Source organism: Strigops habroptila, chromosome 10 (assembly GCF_004027225.2).
Source record: "Strigops habroptila isolate Jane chromosome 10, bStrHab1.2.pri, whole genome shotgun sequence".
Classification (NCBI taxonomy): Eukaryota; Metazoa; Chordata; class Aves; order Psittaciformes; family Psittacidae; genus Strigops; species Strigops habroptila.
The window spans coordinates 24,704,635-24,731,164 of NC_046359.1; the positions used below are offsets into that span (position 1 = coordinate 24,704,635).

The window sequence follows — 26,530 nt, forward strand, 5'->3', positions numbered from 1 at the left end:
CCTCCTGTTATGGCTCACAAAAAGGTCTTTGCCACCATAGGTTAGGCACTGTGCTGCAAGCCAAGGGCTTGGTTCACGGACCAGGGCAGCTGGGTGTTCTGTAAGCACAGGGGGAAATGCTGCTCCTGCGAGCTGAGCACAGCCATTGGGAGCTCGGCTGGGCCAGCCACTTAACTGCTGATTAACCCTGGCTAAGTGCTTTCCGTACAATCCGCTCGTTTCTAATTAGCATCCTAATCCAAATTAGCCACTGCTCTGCAGCTCTGAGCACAGAGGGGCACATGGCAGCTGGAGATGAAGGAGGAGGGAGGAGTAGGAAGCAGATGACAGGGCAGATGCTGGTGGGGTCTGAGGTGGGCCAACTATGTGGGATGGGTATGTGGGATGGAGGGGACCTCCTTCATCCCCAGCACATGGAGATGGAGGGGGAAAAGGGTGAGAAATCAGCTTCTAAGTGTCCTTCCCCAGCCCTCATGGCTAAGAGAAGGGAGTTTGTGGCCGTCTCAGACGCTCACTGGTCCTCACAGGACGGTCTGGAGCCCTAAAGCTTTCTATTATTTCTGGGTTGCTCTAATGCCCCTGGCTTCTCTCCATCAAAACAAAGACAAACATTCATGTGGCTCCAGCTCACAGGTTGCCAGCTGCAGTTAAAAGACACAAGTTTTCTCTTATGATGGCATTATCCTACACAGCAGGATCCACCATGAATGTCCTTTTTCAGTCAAAGGGACTGGGATGGTTTGCACCTCTGACCTTCAGAGGAGAAAGGGGACATCTTTCTCCAGCACAAAATTCCCATAACAGGGAATGAAGCTCTAACACAGAGGCCAGCCAAGCAACTGATTGAGAAGGAGCAGACCCTTAAAGGACAAGGCACAGAAACCAAAGGAAAGGCAGATTAAGGAGAAAGTCCAAGCTCAGGTGGAGACCAAAGAGAGCTGTGCAAGACAAGGACTGAGGACAGCCTCAGTCCCTAACCCTAACCCAGCCTGCCACCAAAGCCTGGTTGTGTCAGCTGGTGGACTGCTGTGCTTCATTGGTAAGAAATCCCTCACACCCACAGAAGGAGACTGACTCTGTCCTCTCCTCTCATTCAGATGCAGCTACTTACAGGTGGTAGAGAGCATAAAGTAGAAAAGGGTCCTAGATATCCCACAGACACCACAATGTGATCAAGCTTGTGTGCAGCACCATTTGCTCTGCAGGAGTTTGTAACTACAGCACGTTGCCTCTGCTTAGCTTGGGATCTCAAGGCACTTTGCAACAACTAATGAACAAGGCTTCTTAACATCTCTACGAGGTAGTAATGCCTCTTTCTATATATCTCCCACATTACACATGGGGAAACACATGCACAAAAGTATAGAGAAGCACATTTAAGGTCACCGAAGGCAGTGCCAAAGCTGGAAACAGAATCCAAGTGCTCTGACTCCTGGTCCTTTGGTTTAAAACAAGCCAGAGGAAGGCAAAGCTCTGGCATTTCTCCAAGCTAGAAGTGAAGGTGCCCAGAATAACAAAGAGATGTTTGGTGTGGTTTGGGACACTGCCAGCATTCCAGCTCTGGACTGTTATCAGTAAAGCTCACAAGGGGAAACCTGGCAGATGCAGCTGCAAAGAAAACCTTTAAATGACCTTCTGTGTCTCAGAGGCCACAGCAGTGATCTAACTGTTGACCTTGGCTGTGTGAAGCAAACCTTCCTGCAGACTCACACCATCTGCCAGGGATCCTGGCTCAGCACTATGGTGCAAAGGAAGCTTCCCGTTTAAAAATTAAACAGTGGATTTAAATATTGAACACAGAAGTTGTTCTCTGGATTGTCAGAGGTGAGGTGGAGGTGGCAGGGGAGCTGGTTCCTCAAAGGGTGGAGTTAGTGCTGTCTTCACCAAACAGATTTCCTTGGCAGGCTTTGCAGTGCTGGCAACTCAAAGTGCAGAGATGTTTGCTCCTGGTTACAGACACCTCCCTGCATCCCCTGTGGAGAGACCCTTCGCTATGGCTATTAGCATTTCTCGTTACTTTGCCTTCTTGAGAAACATAATGAAGGTTTTCATTTCAAGTCCTTAGGGGGAAGCCATCCCTGGGCCTGAAATACTGTCTGCCAGATGAATGCAAATAATAATAATCCTATTCTAGCTGCAGACTATGGGTGAATAGCAGATGGAATGCACTTGAATAAAATTGTCTTTGTCATTTGGCTGTGATCTGATGACTGAAACTGGCTTGGAGTATAGGGACCATGCTCCGAGCCTCAGCTCTGTTGCAGTCTTGCTGCATGACCCACAGGTTATCATTTTCCCTCTGGAGATCAGTTTCCCCATCTAGATGATGAAGACAATGAAAACTCTATTGCAACCTCAATGTATGCTGGGATCTAAGAAAAAGCATCTATCATGGTAAGTTTCTAAAGCATTTTTAACCAGTAGTGGAGGAAAGCTTCACAATACCATAACAGGTTGGGTCATACTGGATTGCCATCTGCTTTCATATCTCCATCTGTGACAAGGCGATAATATGGCCCAGGCAGTCCTCTTTGCCATCAGGATACAGGAATCGGTGGAGGTCACGTTTTTTAACCTTTCTGTTATACACATTCCTGAGGAATGGGCACAGATTCAAGGAATCCAGCTCTGGACACCAGGTTCACATCTCATTCTCACATGCTCATGGGGCAACAAACTCAGATTCCTCTGGACTATGAGGCATTATCAGAAGCGGGACACAAAAGCATTAGAGAGTAAGCAAGGAGCCTGGATAATCTACAACAACCAGCATCTGGTACTGATCACCACGCACTGTACTTTTCCATGATCCCAAAACATTTTAGCAACACATACAGCCAGACTGCAGATACATGAGAAATAGTGTTGCTGCTTTGGAAGGGCAAGACACACCGGCCAAGAGGAAAAAAACCCCAGCAAACCCATATGCTTCTTGATATCTTCATCACCAAGGTTGCAAGGCTACTTCTGCTAGAGCCAGGGAAACCAAGCCATCCACTGCTGATGAGCTGGAATAGCTTGCAAGGCAGCACTGCAAAGTTTGGGTTAGAAAGTGAAGGCTATATCCAAATGAAATTGCATGGGAGAAGTAAGAAGGACACAGCAAATTGCCCAGCACTGGAATTTGGTCATGACATTAAAACAACCAGTTATTCTAAGAGATCTTTAACGTAATACTGTAGAATGAAGATAATTCTAAGTCAGTTTTTTTAAAGATAAATTCTGGGTTTTTTTAGAACCAGATTAACTGATTTTTAAGAGTTACAGTCAGTCTTACCACTAATCTCTAAATATTTGAAATCCTTGATGTCTTTTGTTCACTTCCTCTGCTTTTACTTTGTTATTGCTTTATAATCCCAGTGCCTGGCTCTGTAACCATGCCACATGCATGCCTGCCCCGATGTCATTAACATCTTATTAGGCTGAGAGAGAAAATGCATGAAGAAATAATTGCATTAAGTGACTCTCAGAGTTTGTAAATTAATCACCATTGTGCATGCCCTTGGATCAGGCTGCCAGAGGCATTAATCATCTAATCTTTGCCTTTCACTTGAGAGCTCTCAATGTTTGCTCCCAGAATTTGGCTGGGCAGCCTAGCATGAAGATACTTTTACAATGCCGTGCCAAGCCTTTTCCCTGAGGTGGTGGTAGCAGGGGAAGTGGGAAAATAAGATGGATTTCCATGTATTAGGATGAGAATCTTGGAACTGAGCTGTGGCCCAGAGGCCTTTGGGCTCACATTTCACTGGCAGCAGGTGAAAAGGAGGGGGCATCTCTGAGAGCAAGTCTTTACACATTCAACCTCAAGGCATGAACCCACGTCCTAATATCCACCACAGGCTGGGTAACTTGTATCAAAGAGAAACTCAGCATTGGATTTACTGCATGAAAATACAAGCTTGGCTGAGTTATGCTCCACCAGAGGCAAATTTCATGCAGTTGTTCTGGCCTCAATCAAGCTGCCAAAGCAATCCCAGGGGAGCAGACTGAAGGCTTAGTTTACAAAGACCCCAAGAGACTGACACAATTAGGACTGAAGTTGCTCTGGCTTTAACAGTGATTTATGCAGTGTAAAGGCAAGTGGCAAAAGGCCAGATTTTGTCACTTCCACCTGCGGGCTGGGATGCTTGTCTCCTCCAGCAAGTACCGAGCGACACATTCTGAAGTGTATCCCAGGCAATAGGCTCACTGTTTCCCAGTGAGTCTTCTATAGAGAATATTTAAAGAGAATCAGAAAGTGAGGAAAAGCAAAGCAAAGGCAATCAGGAGTTAGAGCCACACAATCCCTCTGACTATATAAGAAATGCCTGCTCTCAGGCAGAGTATGGTTCATCAAACTATGCTCAGGGTGTGAACTTGCAAGAGTGAATGCCTCGTGGCTGTCTTAACAAGATAACCCCATACCCTGATTCCTGGCTGCCATTGCCGAACCCTGGCTTCTCCTCACTGCTACTCTGCAGTGAAGCAGTAGTACTTGCCTATACATACACAGAGTAATATATAAAAAGACTGAATGCTGACTCAGTAGCTGGAAACAGGAGAAAGAAACAGCTACATGGAATCACCTGCTCACCATGGACCAACAGCAAGTAGTCTGCCTATCTCTGCTCAAGGGCTTTGCCTGGGCTTATATCTAGCAGTCAAAGCAAAGGGACTTTGTTTCATCCTCTGAAGATCACTCCATGGCTACTTACAGCATGCTAGAAATCCTCTTTTATGCTCGATGGGCACGATCATATTGTTGTTAAAGACCATCACTCTGAGACATTGTGCATTCTACTTTCAAAATCAATGGAACGCTGGGTGCTCAATAAGGATAGGCCTGCATCTTGGCAGGAATGACCAGAAGGTAAATAAGCAAGTAAACAGTGGTGCCACTTGCAGGGAAGAAGAAAGGGACTGTACTCAAGGAGTTTGCAAGAGGAACCACATCTGAGCTGGAAACTGTTCCATACCAGCCTGCAGAGATGTCAAGTGGTATCATTCCTTGTCAGAAGAGGATGGGGGATAAACATTCCTTAAACACAGATATTTTGGACAACATTTAATAACTTTAAATGCTTACTGTATGCAGATTGCTAATGTTAAGGGGAGAGTGGGTTCAAGATCACAGCCTATCCAGTCAAAGAGATATCAGGTGCGAGTGGGAGGCATATCTCTGGTGTATATCTTCCGGCAGCAACTCCAGGTACAAAAAATGGCATTATTTACTGGAAGCATTCATGTATGCAATTTCATCCTCTTTTGGGGATTTGGCAAAGCCAGCTGTGTATTCCTGGTCTGCTGGAGCGCTTAGGACTAACATGCATTACATTCCAAACATAAATACAAGGCAGGTCTTGCTACTTACCTGTTGGGTTGGGATAGTTGATTGCTGGAAAAGGAAACAGAAAAACAAGTCAGAACAGCTAGTACTCCCTCAAATCACAAACAAAGTCTGAAAATAAAATGAACACATCGAGAAAGGTCATAGGTACTCCTAGCAGCATGTCTGTGAAACAGCAGTGCTTGGTGTCTGCCTTGGTGATGGAACAAGATGCTGAATGTGAATCAAGCAGTAACAGACCTTAAGAAAACACCACCTAAGGGTTGGTGATCCCAGGATTGCACAAGGGAACCCTTCTGGCAACCCAAGCAGTTTCCTTCTGGAGCACCACTGAGATAACACCTACTTAGATACCAAAGCCTGATATCAAAGAGGGACATCAAAATAGTTTGAGACAATGTGGAAGTTTGAGACAACAGCTATGCTGGGGACACCAGACGTCATTCCACAGGACAAGAGGGTTTTGTGAAATCATGCAAACATAGGAGGAGGGGGATCTGTACTCTCTGCTGAAATAGAGGGTCCAAACTCCTGAGGGGAGAAAAGAAATCAGAGGATTGAGGGAATAGGGGGTCTATCTAGTGAGTTGTTGGGATGCTGGGGAGAGAAACATGGTCAACGTATATCAATGGGATCATATGGGATACAGGGTATTGGAGAGACCTACAGGTTTACTAGTGAACTGTGCATTCAACTCTGGAAAGAACTGAAGCCCCCTGAAATCCTCTTACTTTTATGGGCATGTGGCTAATATGCAGAGTCCAGTGACTGTCCTCTAAAATATGCCACTGTACCATGGCAAGCTGCAGCGTGGCCTGATGGGGGAATGGGGTTTTGGGGCTCTCCTGCCCACAGAGTGGAGAGTGTGAGTCAGAACTGCTGAGTAAAGGACAGAGACCCTCAGCGGTGTCTATCTAGTGCTCTGCATTGATGGCAACAATCAAAATACGGCCAAATGTGATAGCACCGTGCCATCAAAACTCCATAGAGCAGAGAGATCCACCTAAGGGTCGCAGGAGACAACATCTACACATGCCCATGTCCCTGGGCCTGAGGCTCGGACCTTCTCTCGTAGCCAGGACCGAGGAGGAGACACCTACGTTCCATGTACCGGATGATGCGGGTAGCCATATCTCCAGCCCCAAAGCTGGTGATGGGTGTCAGACGAACTTCATAGCTCTGAGGCACTTTCAGGTTGGGCAAGACATGCTCCAGCAACAGGCCTTTCTCCATTTTCTGCACAGGAATGAAGGTTTGGATGGTGTTTCTCTGAGCCAGCTGCATAGGGAAAGAACCCACAGTGTTATGAAAATCCTGAAACTGGAAACTTGAGGGATCCTATCCACCATCTAACACCCTATTCCTCCTCTTCCTATACAGACAAGTACACCTGATTTATCAATGAGATATTTATGCAGAATTGGTTTGAAAATTCTCACCCCTGGTACAGAACAAATTCTCACCCCAGGTACAGAGCCTGAACTCTCCTTGAAGGGAAGACTTGGGGTCCCTCTGACTGGGGGAGAACTTGAACTACAAGTCCTGGAGCAACTCTGTATTGGAACCAATATCTCCTAGAGGGGAGGAATGAACCCAACTCACCTGTATCAGCACACTGAAGTCCTGTGCACACACAGCATGACATTTTGCCAAGATACCCTTCAGTTCACAATCACTGCTGCAGAATTCATTCATTCGCTGCCTGGGCACCATGACATTTAATGTGGTGCCTCACTGGGACCTGTCTACTGCCATGCTTTCTTAGCACCCTTCAGAGACCAGAATAATGGATCTAGTTCAAGTCAGTGGTCCTCTGGAGTCATTCATAGGCTCCCTCCTTCTCTGTTGCCCACTGGAAGGAGCTGAACCTTGCTTGTTGAACATTGTTCAGTTTGCTAAGGCAGTAGGGAAGTTTCAAGAAAGCAACGGGGAAAATATTGTTGTCAAAACCACCACCACTAAAAATGATGAATTATGTGTCAGTGAAACTTCCCTGCCACAGTCATGCTTGCTTGGCAGGGGAAGGACAAGAATAAGGACTGCACTGTGAAGCTAGAATTTCCTGCCTGTGCAGTGCCTGGATCCTTGTGACAAGATATTTTATTGGGGATGCTGGTCCTGTTAAAAAGACCTTCAGCAGGGCTTTCCATGGCCCAGTGTTCACTGTCCCACTGAACCTGAACTTGGTGTCCCACTAAGCCTTCCTCTGCCTCTGATATATTCTCAAGGCTGACATGTTCCATTGCAAAGGCAATTCTCTTGATAGGCAGGCTCAGTGTTCACCATTAACTCTGAAGTTGCAGGATTATTGGAACAGAGACAGAGGGAGGAAGGTTTGCAGCAAATCTGTCAGTGTGGAGAGTGTGGGGCAAGCAGATGGAGTGAGGGCACAGCAGAAGCAAAGGCCATCAGCAACATAAGGCAGAGGAGCAATATAGATGTAGCGCTTGGTAAGAACAAGCACATGCAATCCCTCCTCTGCCTGCCTCTAGCCTTAGCATAGCTAACTAAGCTCAAACTCAGAAGAAATGGCTGTCAATAGAGAGCTTCCCGTGAAGAAGCTCTGTTTACTTCCAACATGGCCAGGGCCCAACAACCCACCTCCTCACCTGAGTTGATCTACCCGCAGTTTGGACAGCACTCCCAAGTGAAAGGGCAGGGCTGGACCAGATCCTGCCATGCTACTGTGTTGGGCAGGGACTGGCCCTTGGGAATGTGTTGCTGCATGTGGTTCTCACAGTGAACAAAACCTTTGTACCTGCCTTAGATTGTACCTAAAAGAGACCTTTGTACCTAAACAGATCAGGGTGCATGTTGCTTTTGAAGAACTGCTTTCTCCACCCTCCTTGTCCTCCTCCTCCCTCTGGCAAGATGGGTCAGAGGGCCGGGAACTGCTCTGGTGCCTTCCCCCAGCTCAGTGCCTTCCCACAAGGCACCTGGGAGCAGTCCAAGCAGCCAGGACCAGGACAGTGCCTCCAGGAACCAAGCACGAACTTGGCACCGGGATGCTGCCAGGATCCATTCGTATCAATAACGCCCCATCTGCACGCACGCGAGCTGGATGCTGATCCAATTGGCATGCCTACCGCTCAACCCTCCCATCTGCCAGCCCTCTGCACCACTGCTCTGCCAAGTGAGAGCAGAGCTGGCTCCCAGCCGCAGCGACCTCAGCTGGGATCATTAGCACCGGATCTCCAGTTATGTAGAAGAAGAGGAGGGGTCACAAGCCTGAAGCCGGAGGCTCATGCAGCACAGCTCCTGGCATGGGGCATTTTGAGGAGCGGAGCGTGACTGAGGGGGCTGGCAGCAGCTCCTCCCCACAGGCTGCCATGCGCTGGGGTGTCGGGGAAGGCAGCCAGCAAACAGGAGGAGGTCAGGAGCCATTTCCCTCATCTAGACATAACCTTTAGAAGAGAAACAAAATGGGTTGTCAGAGAGAAGCCTGAGGGTGAGATTCAGACAGTGCAAATTCCATCTCAGCTGGGAGTTCGGTGGAATTTGGGTATCTAAAGCCTCTGGGAGCTATGTCAAATCACTTACTCTCCCACACCACCTAATCCAGGACAAACCAAGAAATCAGCCTTCTGTCTGGACTGCAAAGCCCCTAATTGAGTCTATCCTAAGGGGCATGTGGGTTTAACCAAATAAATACTTGGCTGCCTCACAGTTTCGGCTGTGAGAAAAGAAATTTGTAAAGGCACATATACACCCCCAAAGGGTCACAACTGTCCTGCTTCCAAGGAGAGACCTGGATCACTAATAGGAGAGGCCAGGGGCTGAGCCCTGGCACATACTTCCTCTTGGACTATAGGGGAAAAGTTTTGCAAGGGGCCTTTCTTTCCACCAAATACTTTGAACTCAGCTCTTCTCTCAGCCTGTGCATCTTGACTCTATTCAACCTGCAACTTGGACAGGCATGGCAACTGGCTGCCAGCAAGGCTGCCCTCTGCACATCCTTACTACAGTCCCTACAGTCCTGGCATCCTGATAGAAGTGGCCCAGGACACCTTTGGAAAGACTAGTTCTTCTGAGCGAAAAGCAGCATGGGCCAAACGACCTCCCTGGGCTAGCTGCAGTGGTCAGGAGAAAGGGCCAGATGTGTTGCCAGCACAGTTTAAAGGGCACAAAATCAGCACAAGGGAGAAAAACAGGACAGCTCCAGCCAGCCCTTGCTGTGTACATGTGGAGCAGGTGCCAGCTTGCAGTCACCAGCACAGGTCCAGCAGACAGAGACATTAAGACCAAGGTCTGGCTCTGCCTCCTCCTCCTCCCTAAACATCCGTGGCCTCCCTGACTGCCAGCAGCAGCTCTGTGCAGACCTGCATGCATCACTCCAGCAGGAACCCATGTTTTAATCCTATGCCTTAACAGCCCACTGTGCTTTCATTCTCCTTCTCTGTGTGTCTTCTCCCATGCTATCCTGGTATCTTCTTCCCTCCAGCTCTTCCTCAGCCTCTTTCCTTCTGATCACACTGGCCCAGTGCTCCAGCTTAATATTGCTGCAGTGCAGTTAATAAAGCAGAGGCAGGCGCAGAGGACAGTGAAACACTGGCCACCTTATTAGAGATGCTGAAGCCTCAGTGGAGGATCTCACACAACAAGCTCATTCATCATCAGGCTCAGGATGCTGCCAGGGGGGCCAGAACAAGAGCACTGCGCAATGCGCAGCCTCAGCTCTGCCTTTACCTCCCTTCATTTCCAATAATCAGAGGAAAGGGATGGGCAGGGAAAAATAAACCAAAACCACTGTTTCCACTAGCTGGCTGTGAATATCACACAAGTTGCAGAGGGGAGAATGTTCTTGCAGAATAGGTTCACTAAAAACACCTTACAAAGGGCAAAATCAGCCCTGAGTGGGATGTATGTATTCACATGCACAGTGTGCAACCTGCCTCTTTCCCCGTCACTTGTAAGCAGTATTAGCAACCAAGGAGAGCACACTCACACGCTTATATGTACTCCAGGACCTGCAAACTAGGTGTGCCCTTTCTTGTTCTTGACCATCACATTCTGTTGGTAGGTATTGTCTGCCCAGTCCCTTGTCTTATCATTTGAGCTGGCTTGTGATACATAGAGAATGCTTGTCCCACTGTGGCTGGCTGAGTCAGCTCATCGTCCAGGAACACACACCAAGAGCCTCGGAGGGAAAAGCAGGATGCCCTCTGCTTCCATCCCAGCTGGGATGTTGTCACAGCAAAGGGGTCCAAAGTATGACACCAACACATCTACACTTTCTGTTTATGTAGGCTATTAAAGGAAAAAAGGATGTTGTTTTCAGACTGAACGATGGTTAGGCCAGTCACATATTAGATATAATAAAGCTAATAAATGATATTAATACACACATCGGTCCATAGTTAATGTTGCAGTCCTGCTCAACAAACAGAACATGGGTTCACAAGACCATGATAACTTACCTGTGCTGGGACTTGGTGTGACTTGCGTAGCTACATGTGTGGTCTCACAACTAGCTGTGCATTAAACAGCTGTGCGTGCTTGTTTGAGGGAGAAAATAGAAGGAAAATGTGTTTCATCATGAAGCCCCAGGGAGTTGTATATTAAAATCATGCAGATTCCCCAACAAGCTGATCAGAACAAAGGAACTGCTCTGCAGGCATCCAGCTTTGCAGCACTGCTATTCACTACTGCTACTCTTACTTGTCCCGCTTCTTCAGCAACTTCTCAGGGCATGAGCACTAGCTTTGCTTTCCAGTATCTCCCCTCTAAATCCTTTCCACACACACATGCTCACTTTCTCTCCCTCTTTTCTCAGCCTCATTCAAATTCCCCTGGCTGCTCCTTCCTGCAGCACAAATGAGATAGGGGTGGCTGCACTCGCCCTCCATCCTCGCCAGCCAACCACAGACGTCCGCCACTGGGAAAGCTCCCCGCTCCATCCCCAGCCAAACCAGCCTCTCCAAAGGAAGATGAGATGGCAGACAAAGGGAGGCTGGTGTGACACAGCCTTGCACACAGGCTTCCTCCCTCTGACAAGCTCTTCCTCGCTCCTTCTACAGCTCCGCGGAGGAGCACAACGGACCAAGACTGTCTCTAGCACATAGACAAGTAGGGCATGAGGCTGAGTTGTGTGCATGTGCCTTCTCCTCCTCTCTCATCTGCGAGTGTCAGGACACTCTGGAGAGCAGCCATGCACGGGACCAGAAGCCCTGGAGAGCCTGGTGGTGCAGGAAGCCCTGGTTTCTCAAAAGGGTCTGAAAGAAGCATGGGGCAATAATGTTGACAAAATAATCTTCAACTGCCCATGCAGCTGGCAGGCTGCAGTCTTCAAGCAGCCAGCAATCAAGGAGGGCTTCAAAGCTCAGTGCCCTGTCAGCAGTAGGTGCAAGGGCGCCCATCTCTCTCATCTGCCCAGGAGAACAGTCAAGTCTCAACCAAGTGCCCAGTTTCTCATCAGGCATAGATATGCCTGTTTAGCACGGCCCAGGGGCCAGGAGAAGGTGGCAGCAGCAAAAGGCACTTTTCCTCTGACAGGCAATATCACTCAGGGTGTGAAAGAGCCTTCCATTTTTATCAGTTCAGCCTGTTTGCCTGGAGTCTTAGACACATTATATTGCTCTGCCCTAGAGTGCTACAGGTATCATCTCACATCAGATTTCCCTTGCGGCTGCGACTGCCATGAACTCATCCTCAAAAAGTCCAGCTAAGACAGAGTTGATCCCTTCCAAAGTGAGTGTTTTTCACAAAGACCCGAAACAATCACACCGTTGTCCTCAACATGATGGGACTGGCAGTGCCTGTGGCCTTAAACTGGTGACAGTCAGGAAAGATACTCCCAAGCACCTCATCCTAAGGACTGGAAGAGGCTGAGCTTTGTTATGGTGCTGGTAACGACTCCTGGGATGAACATCGGGCTCTGCAATAAAAGATACCCTGCCACCTCAGCAAACATGTCTTGTCCTCAATTTCTGCCCCAACTGCACCTCCAAAGCTACAGGATGCCTTGCAGAAAGGTAACTTCAAAGAGTTTAGATGCCATGGACTTCTTAAAGTTAAAAAAAGTAAAAGATGATGACAGGATTTGTGTGTGTCAAGAGTTTACAGTGTCAAAGATGGAGAGCAAATTATCCAAGGGCCAGATCCATTCTCCACTGCTGGAGAACAAGCCCAGGAGATGAGTTCGTTCCATAGGTAGAAATAAGATCATTCCAAATTCCTGGGGAAAGCAGGAATGAAAAATGTCCTGAAACAGAGGCAGGAGGCAGGTGGGGACAGAGAATTTTAGGAACCTCTCCTGAACATAAGGCTCCAATATTTTCCACAATGATAGAAAAATGTGCCATTGATCTGGCCCTTCTCTTCCACTTCTTCCCATTCACTTTCTGACACTTAGCAATGGATTATGATTCTGGTCCTTGATGTCACCTTGGCACCACAGGACGGAGCAGAGGAAGATGGTTTGTCTTTGACATTGCAACTGAACACCAGAGATTTGATTCTTGCTGTCTGTATTTTGGCAGAGGGATAAACCCCCTCTGCACTGGCAGCCCCCTCCTATCCTCCACAGCTTCAGAGAAGAAAAAGCATGGCCATGATCAGGGACACAGCAGGGGAAATACAATGTGACTGACAGAGCCCAGTCCCCTGTCACCACAGGGGCTACCTCTACTTATTCATTTTATGAATGTAGCACATCCCATCTTAAAAGCTGTTCCTGTTGGGCCTGCTCATCCTGCTGGACGGCTGTTCCAGAGCCTGACCACCCTAATGTTCTCATTTCCAGCCTGAATTTATTCACAAGCAGCTTGCACCCAGTTGATCTAGTGTCAGTATTGTCCTTTAGCTTAAATGGCTCTTTTTCCTCCCTGCTGCTTGAACCTCTATTGTTTTTATAGACAGCAATCACACCACCTCTCAGCCTTTGCTTTGCTAGGCTAAGCAAGCCGAGCACTCTGCCTCCTCTTGCAACACAGACTCTCACTTTTCCTGATCTACTTTATAATCCTTTTCTGCATGATCCCACTTGCTGGAGTTCAGTATCCCAGGCCTGCACACACAATATGGTAGCACTTCTCCACCTTGCCTGGATGCACCTCAGGTTTCACCTAGGAGTACATTTGCCCTTTCTCACACCTGCATTTTACCAGCAGCTCCTTGAAGTCAACCCACTCATCCTCCACTTCAGTCGTTTCCCACTGATGAGCTCTCAGCCTGTAGCAGATTCCTCTGATAGCACTCTCCACACGTATACCCTTGCATTTGTACCACTGCATTTCATCCCACCTGAACCACTCAAGCAGTTTTCCATCTTTCAGATCTTCCTTGTGGTATCCTGGTCCTTCACTGAGGTGGCATTGCCTCCCAACCTGGTGTCAGCTGCACAAAATCGCAGCAGCACAATCCTAACAGGGGATTCTGATTTAACTGGTTGGTATCAGCCACGGGGAAGATGCCTGCCCACTCTGGAAAAGCTACTTAGGTAAGTTTTGGATAGTGGAGAAATTTGGTTTGAATATGAGGACAGTCACTGTAATGTTTCTTTATAATCTCTCATCAAACTTCCTGTGCTTGTCAGATTGGATTAAAACACTTCCCTGGGTTAGTACTTCATGACTACTTTAAATGGAAATGATGTTAAGCATTTATAGCATTAATTAAAGGGCTAGGGTAAGTTTAAACTTGGATTTATTTCATTTTCCTTGCTTGATAACCATTACTCATTAAGGGTTTCCAGAGCAAATAATCACATTGCAAACATAAAGTTAGCATTTGCCAGACAAGCACACCAGTGAACTGCAATTCATACCTATGTTGTTCATCAGTCAAGCACACAGGTTCAGATCCTGGGGTTAAGCAAGCAGGGACAGCCAAAGCAAATCCATTATTCAGTCTAAATGAGGAGCTCTGGAAACTTTCTGTCCTAAACTGTCCTTATCAGGAGGCTCCCTTTTTGGGCTGAAACATCCCCAACTCCAAAGAGAGAAGCAACTATGACCTTCAGTAGCTACTGAGGACAGCTGGAGCCATCTAAGCCAGGAGACAGTCTCTTCCTCTCGCACATGTAATCAGCTGCCCATCCTCATTAGGTGCCAAGAGCAGCAGTTTACAGCTTCCCAGAGAAGCCAAATTGGAGCTGTCACGAATTACTGTAAGTGCTTGTTCCACACTCTTCAATAATGTCTTTCATTAGGGGCTGATCAGAAGGCAATATGTATTTTATTAGCATATGTTTCCTGCTCTAAGAAGAACAGAACTGATCTTCACTTTGTCAGGGAGACAGTCACATAAAAACCTTAACTGAGGCACAGCATGACTGTCAACTTCACAAACCATGGGCTTACTGGGGCACTGCAAGGCTGCACATCCTGATGAGGTGGAGCCTGGGATTTAGAGAAGAAAAGGGGGGAACTAGCATCTGAATTTGGTGATGGGTGGGAAGGGAGGGAGAGCCACACGCTCCCCAGGCTGTGAAAGGAGCCTATGTTGCCGTCACTGTGGTTGGTACTGAGCTAGACAGGTTACGTGTATGTCTAGCTACGCTTGTTATCTCTCTCCTACTGTCTCACAGTCATATCTTCGATCCTGAAGGCACATGTGGTCCTTCTGTTCAGACTGGAAGCTCTGTATTGCTGCTGCAAGATCTTCCCTGTTGTTGACTATGCCCTGCAAAGCCTGAAATCATCTCTCTGTCTGCAGCATGGGCATAAACTGAACAAGGGACAATATCCCTCATGTTGCTCCACAGCCCCCTCCTGCAAAGAGCAATAGTTCCAGTCTCTTTTGAGCCTTACATGTGAAAATTGGCACTACTTGGTGTCCTACTGGATCCAACTTTATACCTGTCCCTAATCTCAGTGAGCACAGTCTCCTCTTCCACCCATTTCCTTGCACTGGACGTGACTAGTACACGTCTATGCACACACTGTCAGCACTTCTGGCTCCAAGAATAAAGAACAACCTGGCCCAAGTTTGCCCAGCTGCAAACTAGGTTGAGCTCTGAGCCATTTTGCCTATAATATGGTTGTAACTTACCAAGGGAGAGATGCTCTACCAACAGGAGTTGCCATCTCCCAGGCTTCTTTTCTTGGGTTCTCTACAGACCCTGGCAGAGCCCTCTGTTAGGGCACGTTTACCCTTAAAAACAATTAATAAAGGATGGGCTATTGCTTACTAGAGCAGAAAAAGCCTTTGTGTGGGACTCTGGACTTCCCCGCCTGGCAAGTGCAATGAAAGTATATAGTAAGTATCATTCCAGAGCCCATAGGCCACCACTAACTCAACTGCACTTGCAGTCGTGCCTCTAGCAAAGAAGAGGCAGGCAGCACAGCATGTACAGGGAGAGCCATAAAGCCCTTCATGTTGCTTCATGCTGCCTGCACTGGCAGCATGACTGCGTACGTTTCATTTCCTTATGAAACACAGTCAAAACATCTATCTAGTGCCTACTCCTGCCTGTTTGTCACTAGCTACAGGAGAGACTACATCTCTTCCAAACCCTTCCCCCCTCACATTCCCTCCTCTTATCTCCAACATGTTCTAAGAAGTGAGAGCCGGGGGAAAAAAACACAAAACCAAGTACAAAAACCATAAAGGAAACAGAAGCAACAGAAAGAAGAGGTGGAAAATAGGAGGGGGATCAGGGAAGGGGAAGAAGGTGCACGAAGAAAAGACTCTGAAGCAGTAGGAGGAACATAGGCTAACTACTGAAACAACAGATGAGCAGAGTAAACAGGAGGAAACTGCATCACAGCCTATCGATAGTGACTCTCAGAAAAGCTCAATAACTAGCATGTATCCCTTGAAGCCACTGAAGGAGTGTGGATAAGAGATGCAGAAGAAGGACTCACTTTTATCTTTGATACCTGGCAAGCATTTTTCATCCTGTGCTCAGCTTTGTAAAACACAAGCCAACAGCCTGGTGGATACGAACAAGCACAACAGCGCGAAAACAACATCTCAAGCCTGCAAGGCTGATATGAGGGGTATATTGGTTGGGGGAATGTGATTATCTCTTCTCTCACATTCTCCTTACCCTGAACAATGGTGTTAGGAGGTAGAGATAGATGAGATTTTGCTACTAGATATGTTTTAAGATCATATGAGCCTTTCCAGCAATATAATTTGTACTGTTCTTCTCAGGCACTCTAACTATTCTAAACAGAGCTAGGAGTGGGAAAACTGTTCATAATTATTCCCTTGTACTAAGCAACATAAAAAGTATCTTGCTTTCTCTCTTGCACAGTGAAGTACTTGAACTGCATGAGGAGCAGTACTTACAAAAAGTGAATGTTAAGACAAAATCATTGCTGCAAGGCACCTTATGAATAGCAAGTCACTTTGTAGAACTTTCAGCTGTCCTGTTTTGGGCAGGTTACCTTATGTGTTGGGTCTGGCTGAGATGGAGTTAATTTTCACCATAGCAGCCCTCGTAGTGCTGTGCTTTGTATTGGTAGCTCCAGAGGTGTTGATAACACACCAGTGTTTTGGCTACTGCTGAGCAGTGCTCGCACAGTATCAAGGCTGTCTCCAACATTCCCCCCTCACCAGTAGGCTGGGGATGAGTAAGATCTTGGGAGGGGGCACAGCCAGGACAGCTGTTCCAAGCTGACCAAAGGGATATTCCATACCATATGATGCCTCTTCAGCAATAAAAGCTAAAAGAAAGGCGGGGGAGAGGGGGGTACAACATTTGTTATTACATTCGTCTTCCGGAGCAACTGCTATGTGTACTGAAGCCTAATTCCTGGGAGGGAGATGGAGATGGAGATGGGAAGTATAGAATAAGTATTTTGTTTTCCTTTGCTTCTGTGTATGGTCTTTGCTTTTGCTTTATTAAACTGCCTTTATCTTGACCCACAGGGTTTTTTATTCCGTCTTATTTTCTCCACACCCCATTCTGCTGGGGAGAGGAGTGACAGAGCAGCTTGGTGGGCACCTGGCATCCAGCCAGGGTCACCCACCACACCTTACTTTGGATAATCAGAGATGAGAAATGGTGCCATGAGACCAAGGCATAACTAACCTGTCACTGCTCATACTACCAATTTTCCCAGCTAACTGATAACAAATGATCTGTGGACCAGGGGTAACCAGCTCAGGAAAAAACATGAATTATACCGAACAGCAATCTATGAATACAAAAAGACAGAATTAGTCAGACTAATTCATTCGTTAGGCATCGTTTGTTAAACTCTCATAGGCAAAGGGAAGTCTCAATAGGGACATTGGAGATGTTAGGCAGACCTAAAGAGGACACTTCCTCCCATGGCTCCCAGCCATTTCCACTGAACTCACCAGACCTGTCAGTGCTGGTCAGGCTCGTGTTGAGCTTCCCTGGCCAGCCTTGTAGAAATCACTCAGATCAGGGCTAACAACCATGGCTGGGCAGACACACCTCTGCCTGCAGTGAGCAATGGCCAGGAGGAAACTCCCTTCCTTTGCTCTGGGTGGAGGCTCCGCTGTTCCCGACTTAGCCAGTAGAGAATACATACACAAAATGTGGAAAAAGCTCCTTGTTTCCCACCCCAGCAAACATCCAGCTGTCCTGGAGTCTTCCCATACAGCACAGGTAAAGAGGACCTTCTTGTAGCAGCTGGTCTCATTGACACATCATCCCCTGTGACAGATTGCTAGGGATGAAAAGAGAGACAGCTCAACGTGCTGTCAGCTGCAGTGACTGAAGTTGTGTCCCATTTTCAGGCAGCTGAGCACATCTGAGACAGGATCCTGCCCTCTCCACTCCCAAACACCTGTGGTAAAGTTGCTGCTTTACCCCCAGGTCCTGCACAGCAATCCCATTAAGCTTCAAGCACAGTTTGTCCATCAAATGCTATTGATCAGCCAGCTCTCCTTCCACCAGCGTGTGCCACTCAATCCCACCACAAGTTCCAAATCTCTCTTCCTCTTGCAGCCTAAAAAGGCAGTTTCACCTCTCCCTTCTCTTGTTTTCCCTGGCTTCGCATCATGATGGCTGTTCAAACCGTCAGCCAGGCACACCTCCCGCTGACACACTGGCTTCTTTCTGCATCCTTTCCTACCTCCCTCAGGGCTGAGTTCTGCACAGCATTGCACATGCCACTAGCACAACTGAAGGCAATTGACATGAGAGCACAAATGTAATCTGCCTATTCTCACTGCCTGAACAAATGTTGAAATAAAGAAAAAAAAAAAAAAGCATCAGTGGAGGAGATGGGAGAGTTAGACCTGAAAAAAACACCTTTTCATATTACAGAGGATGGCTCAGCATGTAGGTGGAATTGCGTTGATTTGACGTTGCCCCATACGACAGCAGCCTGTGATCAGACATCAAACTGGCAGCCAAGGTAAGTAAAAAAGAAGACAGGACTAAAGAAGCTTCCTGACACATGTGACTTGTAAGCCATCCTACAACAGAAGGTGTGCTTTGAGATTCAGTCCTGGGCAAACAGTGAGAGGCGAAGTCACTGCTGTCCCCAGTCCTAACACCTGTGAGACAGGACCAGTGCAGCCTGTATCAAGTGAAATGATGAGCAATAAAGGGATGTGCCATTTGTCCCACCCTGCAAATGTTTTTATCCATGCAACATCTTACATGCAGCGAGGGCTACCATCTGCTGCTTCATGGGAAGTCACAGTCCCTTCCTCACTGCAGCCTGCCAGGACTGTGATATTCTAACAGGAAGGTGGAAAGGGAAAGGGACTTGCCCATCCCTGTTCCATGTGGCCTGTCTGTGCCCCAGACCAGGATATCAGACTGGGCTGTCTAGCTAAGCAGCCTCCCTGCAGGAGGATTTCCCAGTGGCTGTGGCACCACAAGCCCTTTTCTTTTTTCCAGGTAACACCAAGCCACTGCGCCACAGGTCACATTTTATCCGGAGCTGGATGGGTCCCTCCCTACTTTACAAGCCACAACTCCATCCTTTAAGCTTTCATCTTTGAGTACAAAAAGGACTTAGGAGACAGCCCTGACTGCTTTTTAGCTGCTGCAGTGCACCCCAGCTGAAAACCCCACTGCAGCCCTAGTGAGGGGACACACACGATGGGGCCATTGGAGTCCCAATGCCCCACGGAGCCTCAGGATGAGGGCTATGGACCCAGGCCTGTCACAGCCCACGTGAGGCGGTTACCTTGGTGATGGCAGCGTTGCCCAGACAGCATGTAATCCCCCGAAGCTAGCAAAATATTAGCCCTGTTGTTTGTAAAGCAAGTTCTGCCATCCCTGCCTGCCTTGCGCAGAGCTGCCTGCTTCCCTCGCTCTCTGCATCCCCCAGCCCCAAGTGCAGCCCTCAGGTGCATCCCCAAGGCACTGGCACTCTGTTTCCCAAGAATCTTCACCTGAAGTCACAGTTGCTCCTGCAGAAGAAAAGGTGTTCTTTGTTCACCTCCCAGAGCACAGGGATGGGCTGCTGGAAAGGCCACCACCCGCTCCAGCACATCACTTCCTGCATTCACAGCCTTTCCTAACCTGGAATCCAATAAACATAATGGGTTTATAGAATCATAGAATGGTTAGGGTTGGAAAGGACCTTAAGGTCATCTAGTTCCATGTTGTGGTTTGAGCCCAGCCGGTAACTCAGAACCACACAGCCACTCGCTCACTCACCCCCTTCTTCCCCCCCCGCTCCCGGAGGGATGGGGAGGAGAATCAAAAGAATATAACTCCCATGGGTTGAGATAAGAGCAGTCCCGTAACTAAGGTATAATACAAAACCACTACTGCTACCACCAATGATAATAATGATAAGGGAAATAAAAAGGGGAGAGGATACAATTGCTCACCACCCGCCGACCGATACCCAGCCCGACCCAAGCAGCAAACTTGGCCTTCTGGGTAACCCCCCCCGGTTTGTATACTGGGCATGACGTGCTGTGGTATGGAATACCCCTTTGGCCAGTTTGGGCCAGGTGTCCTGTCTCTGTTTCCTCCTGGCTTCCCCTCCTCCCTGGCAGAGCATGAGACTGAGAAAGTCCTTGGTTGGAGTAAACATTACTTAGCAACAACTAAAAACATCGGTGTTATCAGCGTTGTTCCCAGGCTGAAAGTCAAAAACACAGCACTGCACCAGCTACTAAGAAGGAGAAAAGTGACTGCTACAGCTGAACCCAGGACATTCCAATACCCCTACTATGAGCAGGGACATCTCCCACCAGACCGGGTTGCTCAAGGCCCCACCCAATCTGGACTTGAACACTTCCAGGGATGAAGCATTCGCCACTTCCTTGGGCGACCTGTTCCAGTGCCTCATCACCCTCATAGTAAATAATTTCTTCCTTATGTGTAATCTGAATGTCTCCTGTTTAAGTTTGAATCCATTACCCCTTGTCTTATTGCTACAGTCCCTGACGAAGAGCCGCTCTCTGGCATCCTTGAAGGCCCCCTTCAGATACTGGAAGGCTGCTATGAGGTCTCCATGCAACTTCTCTTCTCCAGGCTGAACAGCCGCAATTTTCTCAGCCTCTCTTCATACAGGAGGTGCTCCAGCCCCCTTATCATCCTCGTGACCCTCCCTCCTCTGGACTTGTTATGATATCTAGAGGCAGACAAAGCAATACTGCTGTGTCTGTCTTGGTTTTATACTCTTCTCCAGATACTGGCTACTGCTGAAGATGGGAGGAGACAAACTTTTGGCCTGGATGTTCTCATTCCTGATGAGTACAGGGCTGGGTGGATTAGCTTGTTTTGGAAGTTTGTTCTACCCTAGCTGCCCAAACTCACTGTTTATTTTGTCACAGGGTTGCTTACAGGCATTGTAAGATGCATCCAGCTTTACTAGGCTGGTTCCTCATGGCACAAGGGCCACACATGTGGGTTCACCAAGCCACAGTGGTGCATGAAGCACAGCAATGTGAGCCAACAGTGTTCTCAACTAAGCATTTACATAAAAGACTATGGGCTGGTGCACTGCTTGCTCATGCTCCCTTCTGAGTGATACCACCCCTGCTTTGTGTGTGAAGAGAGCGAGAGGCGTCCCTGCCCTGGTCTTTGTGCCCTGGGAGGGGCATTCAGCTCCATGAGCTAATGAAGCCAAAGAGACACAGCAGTTGACAGATGCTGAAGTGGGCTCAGAGGAGAGCAAAAGAACAACTCAGAGGCAGGAATGAAGACATACAGATCTGAGTCCATGGGCCTCAGCATAACCCTCTCCCGCTGCGTTGTGATGGCCATCAGCAGAGTTACCCTTCCACTCTAATCACAATCATTAAATTCGTGCTTACGCCCCTGTCCTATGTCTGTCCAAATAGCTCTGTTAACTGTCACCTCCCCACACGGTGAGCCCAGCTCCCCACTGCCGCAGCTCTCATTAATGCTGCTCTGGCTGGCTGATGAGGCAAGTGGCAGCCGGCTCCAGAGCCCAGATGAGTTTTGTAGACAGCAGGGGATGTTTATCCAACATGGAGGGGATGAAAGTACAAACAAAGAGAGACTGTACAATTACTCAGGCATTGCGCAGGGCCAGTCTCATTAAAGATGGTCTCCCTGACAGGAATTAATCTGAAGTGACAAGCCAGTGAGCTAATTTAGCAAATAGGTCTGGGGCTTGGCCCTGTACAAATTTCAGGCGTCTCTCTGGCAGGTAGAGCTGAGCCTGCTCCAAGGAGGGGAAAGACAGGAATGTGTTAAACTGGCCCCGTTCTGGCCTGAGCCTGTGTATCAGAAGTTATGGAGGAGACAGCAGCCTCGGGTCTCCTTGAGGGGCACAATGAAGATTAAACTTCTCTATTGCACCAATACCTTTTCCTTCTTTCTCCTGCAGCCTCAGGTCACGAACAGGTTCCAGCTCATTAAGTGCACAGTAATTCTGCCACTATTCCCTGTAACTGTAACCACCAGCCCAACTCAGATCTTTCCTCCATGATGCAACCTGCTTGCAATACTAGATGGCTTTTCATTTCTCTTTAATGTTAAAGCAGAGCCCTGGGAGGGGATAAAGTACACAGAGAGAAACAAGCAACTTAAAAGGCTTTTCATTTTTTAAGCAAAGATCTGGTTTGGGGAGGCTGCTTTGAGTCCCCAGGCAATGAAAAATATTTTCAGCTGGAGTGCAGCGCCCCAGTGCCTTTCTATGCTATGAGAATACATGGAATTAAAAAAGATGACCAAACAAATAGCCCAAAAGCCTCATGGCATCTTCTCGCAGCTAAACCACCCAAAGCTGTGAACTCCTTCAGTTCACTTGGTAAGGTGAAGTAAGGTGGTCGGCATTTTGATCAGTTGCCTTGGAGCAAGAAAGGAAAAACCTCCCAAGCTGTCAGGACAGACGTCTGAGGCCCCTGCCACTCCTCAGAGGGGATCTACTTCTCTCTGAATTGCCACTGAACACAATGCCACTGCCTAAGCACACCTGACTGATGCACACTGGGAATTAAGAGCCTCTTTCCGAGACATACATCTGAGGCTTTACAATGAGCTTGCTCCACATTGCTATCGTATGTGCTTTGCATGGGTCAGTGGCTCCAAGCTGTCAGGCTGTTTGTTTGGGTTTAATCAGAAGTTAATTCTTATTCTACTGGAACTGGTACGTCTGCTGCACTGCTCAGCCTGCTCCGCAGTGGCAAGAACAATCAACTCCTGTGGAATTGTACCCGACTGTCTTGGTGGGAACCTCCATGCATCGCTTAGGAAACCAAATTCCCCCAGACTGCTTGCAATCCTCCCAGGAATGCCCAAGCCCAACCAGCCATCGGAAGCTGTTGAACAGGAAGAGTTGGAGGAGCCACAGAACCAGCCAATTAATAAGCAGCACTTTTACTCTCACGCAGCCCATTTTCAGCAGCTGCAGCAAGCAAATTTAATTGAAGAGCTCCCAGGTGCCTTGCAAAGCATCCTGCTACTTGGGGAGCTTCACATCACATATGCCAAGCAAACCAGGGAATGTTAAACGAGAACCAGCAAACCATTTTACAACCAGTGCGCATCCCAGCTCAGCAAGAGTTAATCCCCCCCAGACAGCCCCTCACCACTCTGAGACTGCAGGCTGCTGCCACCACATTCATTCATCCTTAAGATGCTGAAGAACACCTGCCAGGACCACGGAGGCTGGGGAGCTTCTAGGGCTGGAGGAGGAGGTGGGCTAGCTGGCTGGATAAGCTTTCATCAGCTTGACGCTGGTAATAAATCAGTAGCATCTGCCTGCACGTAAGGCCTGTTTTATCTGAGGAGAACATTCCACTTCAATCCTAGCTCTCTAGGAGGACTTTTGTACCTCCCCAGCCAGTGCCTGGAAGGGAGTGTACCCAGTGAGGAGGGCACACATGCAAACAGCAGCTCTTCACTCAGGCAGACAAATCCCCTTTCTTAAGAGCTCTCCAGTCAGCAATGCTTTTAAGCTTTTCACAATTATATTCAGTAATGTCATTATGTTCTGCGGTCCAACGGTGGAACAGCAGGATACAAAGCTTAGCTCAGGTGCCCCAGCATGAAGAAGGTGCAACAAAGCACAAAAGCCTGCGAGACAGGAAAGAGGGTGATGGCCCAAGGGAAACTGTGAAAGGTCTGGAGATGTCACAACGCTGCTTGGAGCCCAAGTGAGACATCGTGGGCAAAACATCAGGAAGGCAGGACAAGGAGCACAGAGGCAACTCTGGGAAGCAGCAGGTTGGAGATGAGAGGGAATACGATCTGCATTTCCATTTCATGGAAATGAAAAGGGCTCAGTGAGACCTCACTGTGAAATGCAAGCGTCTTCATCGGAGGGAAGCAATGAGGAGGCAATACCATGAAAGCCTTTTCCAGAGTGTTTCCTACTTGTGCTTGATAGAAGTGGGAACAAATCTCCCCTGCTTCCTCCTCTCTCTGCCTGTCCTTATTTAGACCCAGGCCACCACAATGGCACCTGTCGCCATTGCCAAGAGCCTGCCATACATGAGACTGGGTTACAGCAGGGCCATGGCATAAAACTCCTCTAAACCACACTGCTCAATACTCACAACTATGAGGTGATGTTGCAAAAAACCCATTAGGAGTAGTTACTGATGGGGTATGAACAAAACCAGAGGGGGTTAAGTTTGCATGGGCACTTAGCTTACTTCATGTCATAACTTAAAGCAGAAATGTGATTTTCCTTTTTGTTGATTCCTTTCAGTAGGAGCTCAATGCAGAACAGATCCAAGATTACTTCTAGGCACCATGCAAAATGAGAAAAAAACCTCAACATCACTGGAGAAGGACAAAAATCACAAATTAGTTCATAGAGTTGCAGTGCTCATAATAGCGAAACTTGGCTCAGAGGGAAGGGGTACTATGACAAACTGCCTTCATTATTAGAGGCTCCCCTGTGTCCTGTATTATTATTAAGCACTGCCAATGTGTTCTACACAGTTTGAGTAACAAACAAAGGCTGTCCCACCCCAGAGAGCTCACAATCAAACAGAGACATAAAACTGCAGCCTACTGTGCAGAACTAGAGGAAAGAGACACTTGGATCTTTTTAATTATTTTGTTTTCTATCTACAGTAACAAACTTCTCCTCACAAAAGGCATTTGCTTCCAAGCTACCACTGAATGGCAAGAACCACCAATTTTATGTGTCCTCATTTTTAAAAAATGTTGAACACAGCCATTTGCCTCAGCACATGGATGAAAGTACCTTGTAATCCTTCTAGGTTAATGTGCTCTTTAAAAACATCAGACTCGTTTTCCCTAACCTTCTCCAACCAGTGATCTCTTCAGATTTTCCTCAGTTCTCCCTCCTCATTCCCCCATATGATTTCTCTTCAGACTCAGAACCCTTGAAACCTGCTTCTCTTCCCCTGCTGAGCTTATATAGTCTAAATAGCTTCATTACTGTGACAGTATGAAAGCCCTTCTCCAACACAAACAGCCGATGACTTCTTCCTGCAGTTCCTGCCTGAAGAGCTCTTCAGCTTATTCCCTTTATTTCATATGAGTGAGGAGTATGGAATTCCACTTGCTTGAGTCTTTGGCCTATAGAATCTACAATACCTACTAATGACCACTGGGTTTTGTTCACATTAAAACCCCATTCGAAACGCTGAGCATGAACAATCTGATGGGAGGCAGTAGGGCCTTGAAAGCTCTTGATTGTACTCAACACCAGGTGTAAAAACAAATGCAGAGCTGTGCACTTGGCCTGTCTCTTCCACTTGATGGGGAAGGTGCAAGACCATGAGGATCTGGCAGTTTCATCATCTTCAGCTCTTAACTGGCAAGGAGACATTGATGCAATTGCATCCTGAGAGGTCCTCTCCCAAGGGCATGTGTTGAGGACTCCAGAAGAGTAGACCTTACCTGCCGGACTTCCAGGCGGTACTTGAGGATGGGATCCACAGCATCAGGCTCCTTCTGTGTCCACTGCAAGATGTATGAGTAATTCTTGGATTGCTTCTGGCTCAAGGTGGGGTTGGGAGTATCGTAGTAAAACTCTGGGCTGTAAGCCTTTGCTGGAGGGGAAAAAAAAAGGTGGAGGAAAGTAAAAGTGTGGGATAATGGGGAACAAAAATTACAAAGAGACATGGTGAGAGTGGAACAGCTCCATTTGCCCAGCTCATCCACTTGCCTTTGACATCATCAACACCTTTACTATTGCAGCTGGTGTTACACTGATGTGCCATCATTTTCTCTGAATCATGACTGCTTTCACAGCCTAAACTACTGGGAGGGTCAGCAGCCCTGCAACACCAGCAGAGCATGACCGACACCAGAGAAGGTGGGAACAACTTCAGTTCTCCAGCTGGAACCAGCTCTAATCTTTTCTCTCTTACTTTGTAGTTTAGATTGAGGTAACAGCTTTAAACAGGCATTTCTCCTGTTTCATCTGCTGCTTTACAGACTCTCCTGCTAACAAACCCTGAGGAAAGATCATTTGGCCAGTAGGTCATAGGAAAAGTGTTATTTATCACACAGGGACCATGGCATTAAAAAGTAGACCTTGCTCCTTCTGCATCTTCCCTGCCTTGGTAACACAGTGCTCCAGCCTCTTTCTAACATGACAGTCAACTCGGCAGCAAAGGGGATGCTGACCTCAGCTTGGGCAAAAACAGCAGGAGCTTTTGCAGGGATGGAGATGTCTTTTCTAAACCTACATCTCCCCTTAAAAACAGAGGGCAGCAGGAGGAAGGGAAACACAAGAGAAATCATGTGCCAGAGAGAAACTGGATAGTTAAAGAAGGGATTTCCTGTCATTTCCCCAGCCGCTGCTGTCCTGAACCATTACCAAACAGATTTCAAAGGCTGCTGCCATGCAGCCCAGTGGCTGATGGACTAGTGCACAGGGCCCAGAAGCAACTCAAGGTATTACCCACAATTGG

General features: G+C 47.7%; 1 protein-coding gene across 1 annotated transcript in view; it reads right to left on the reverse strand.

The window, feature by feature from the left end:
- Positions 1–26,530, reverse strand: part of MDGA1 (MAM domain containing glycosylphosphatidylinositol anchor 1) — a 147,540-nt gene that overhangs the window by 24,339 nt on the left and 96,671 nt on the right. Inside the window, exons 10-12 of the mRNA XM_030499210.1 lie at positions 25,512–25,663; positions 6,427–6,604; positions 5,351–5,374 (exon numbers count right to left, since the gene is read on the reverse strand). Of these exons, the coding sequence (XP_030355070.1) occupies positions 5,351–5,374; positions 6,427–6,604; positions 25,512–25,663 (354 nt within the window). The remainder of the gene's footprint in view (positions 1–5,350; positions 5,375–6,426; positions 6,605–25,511; positions 25,664–26,530) is intronic.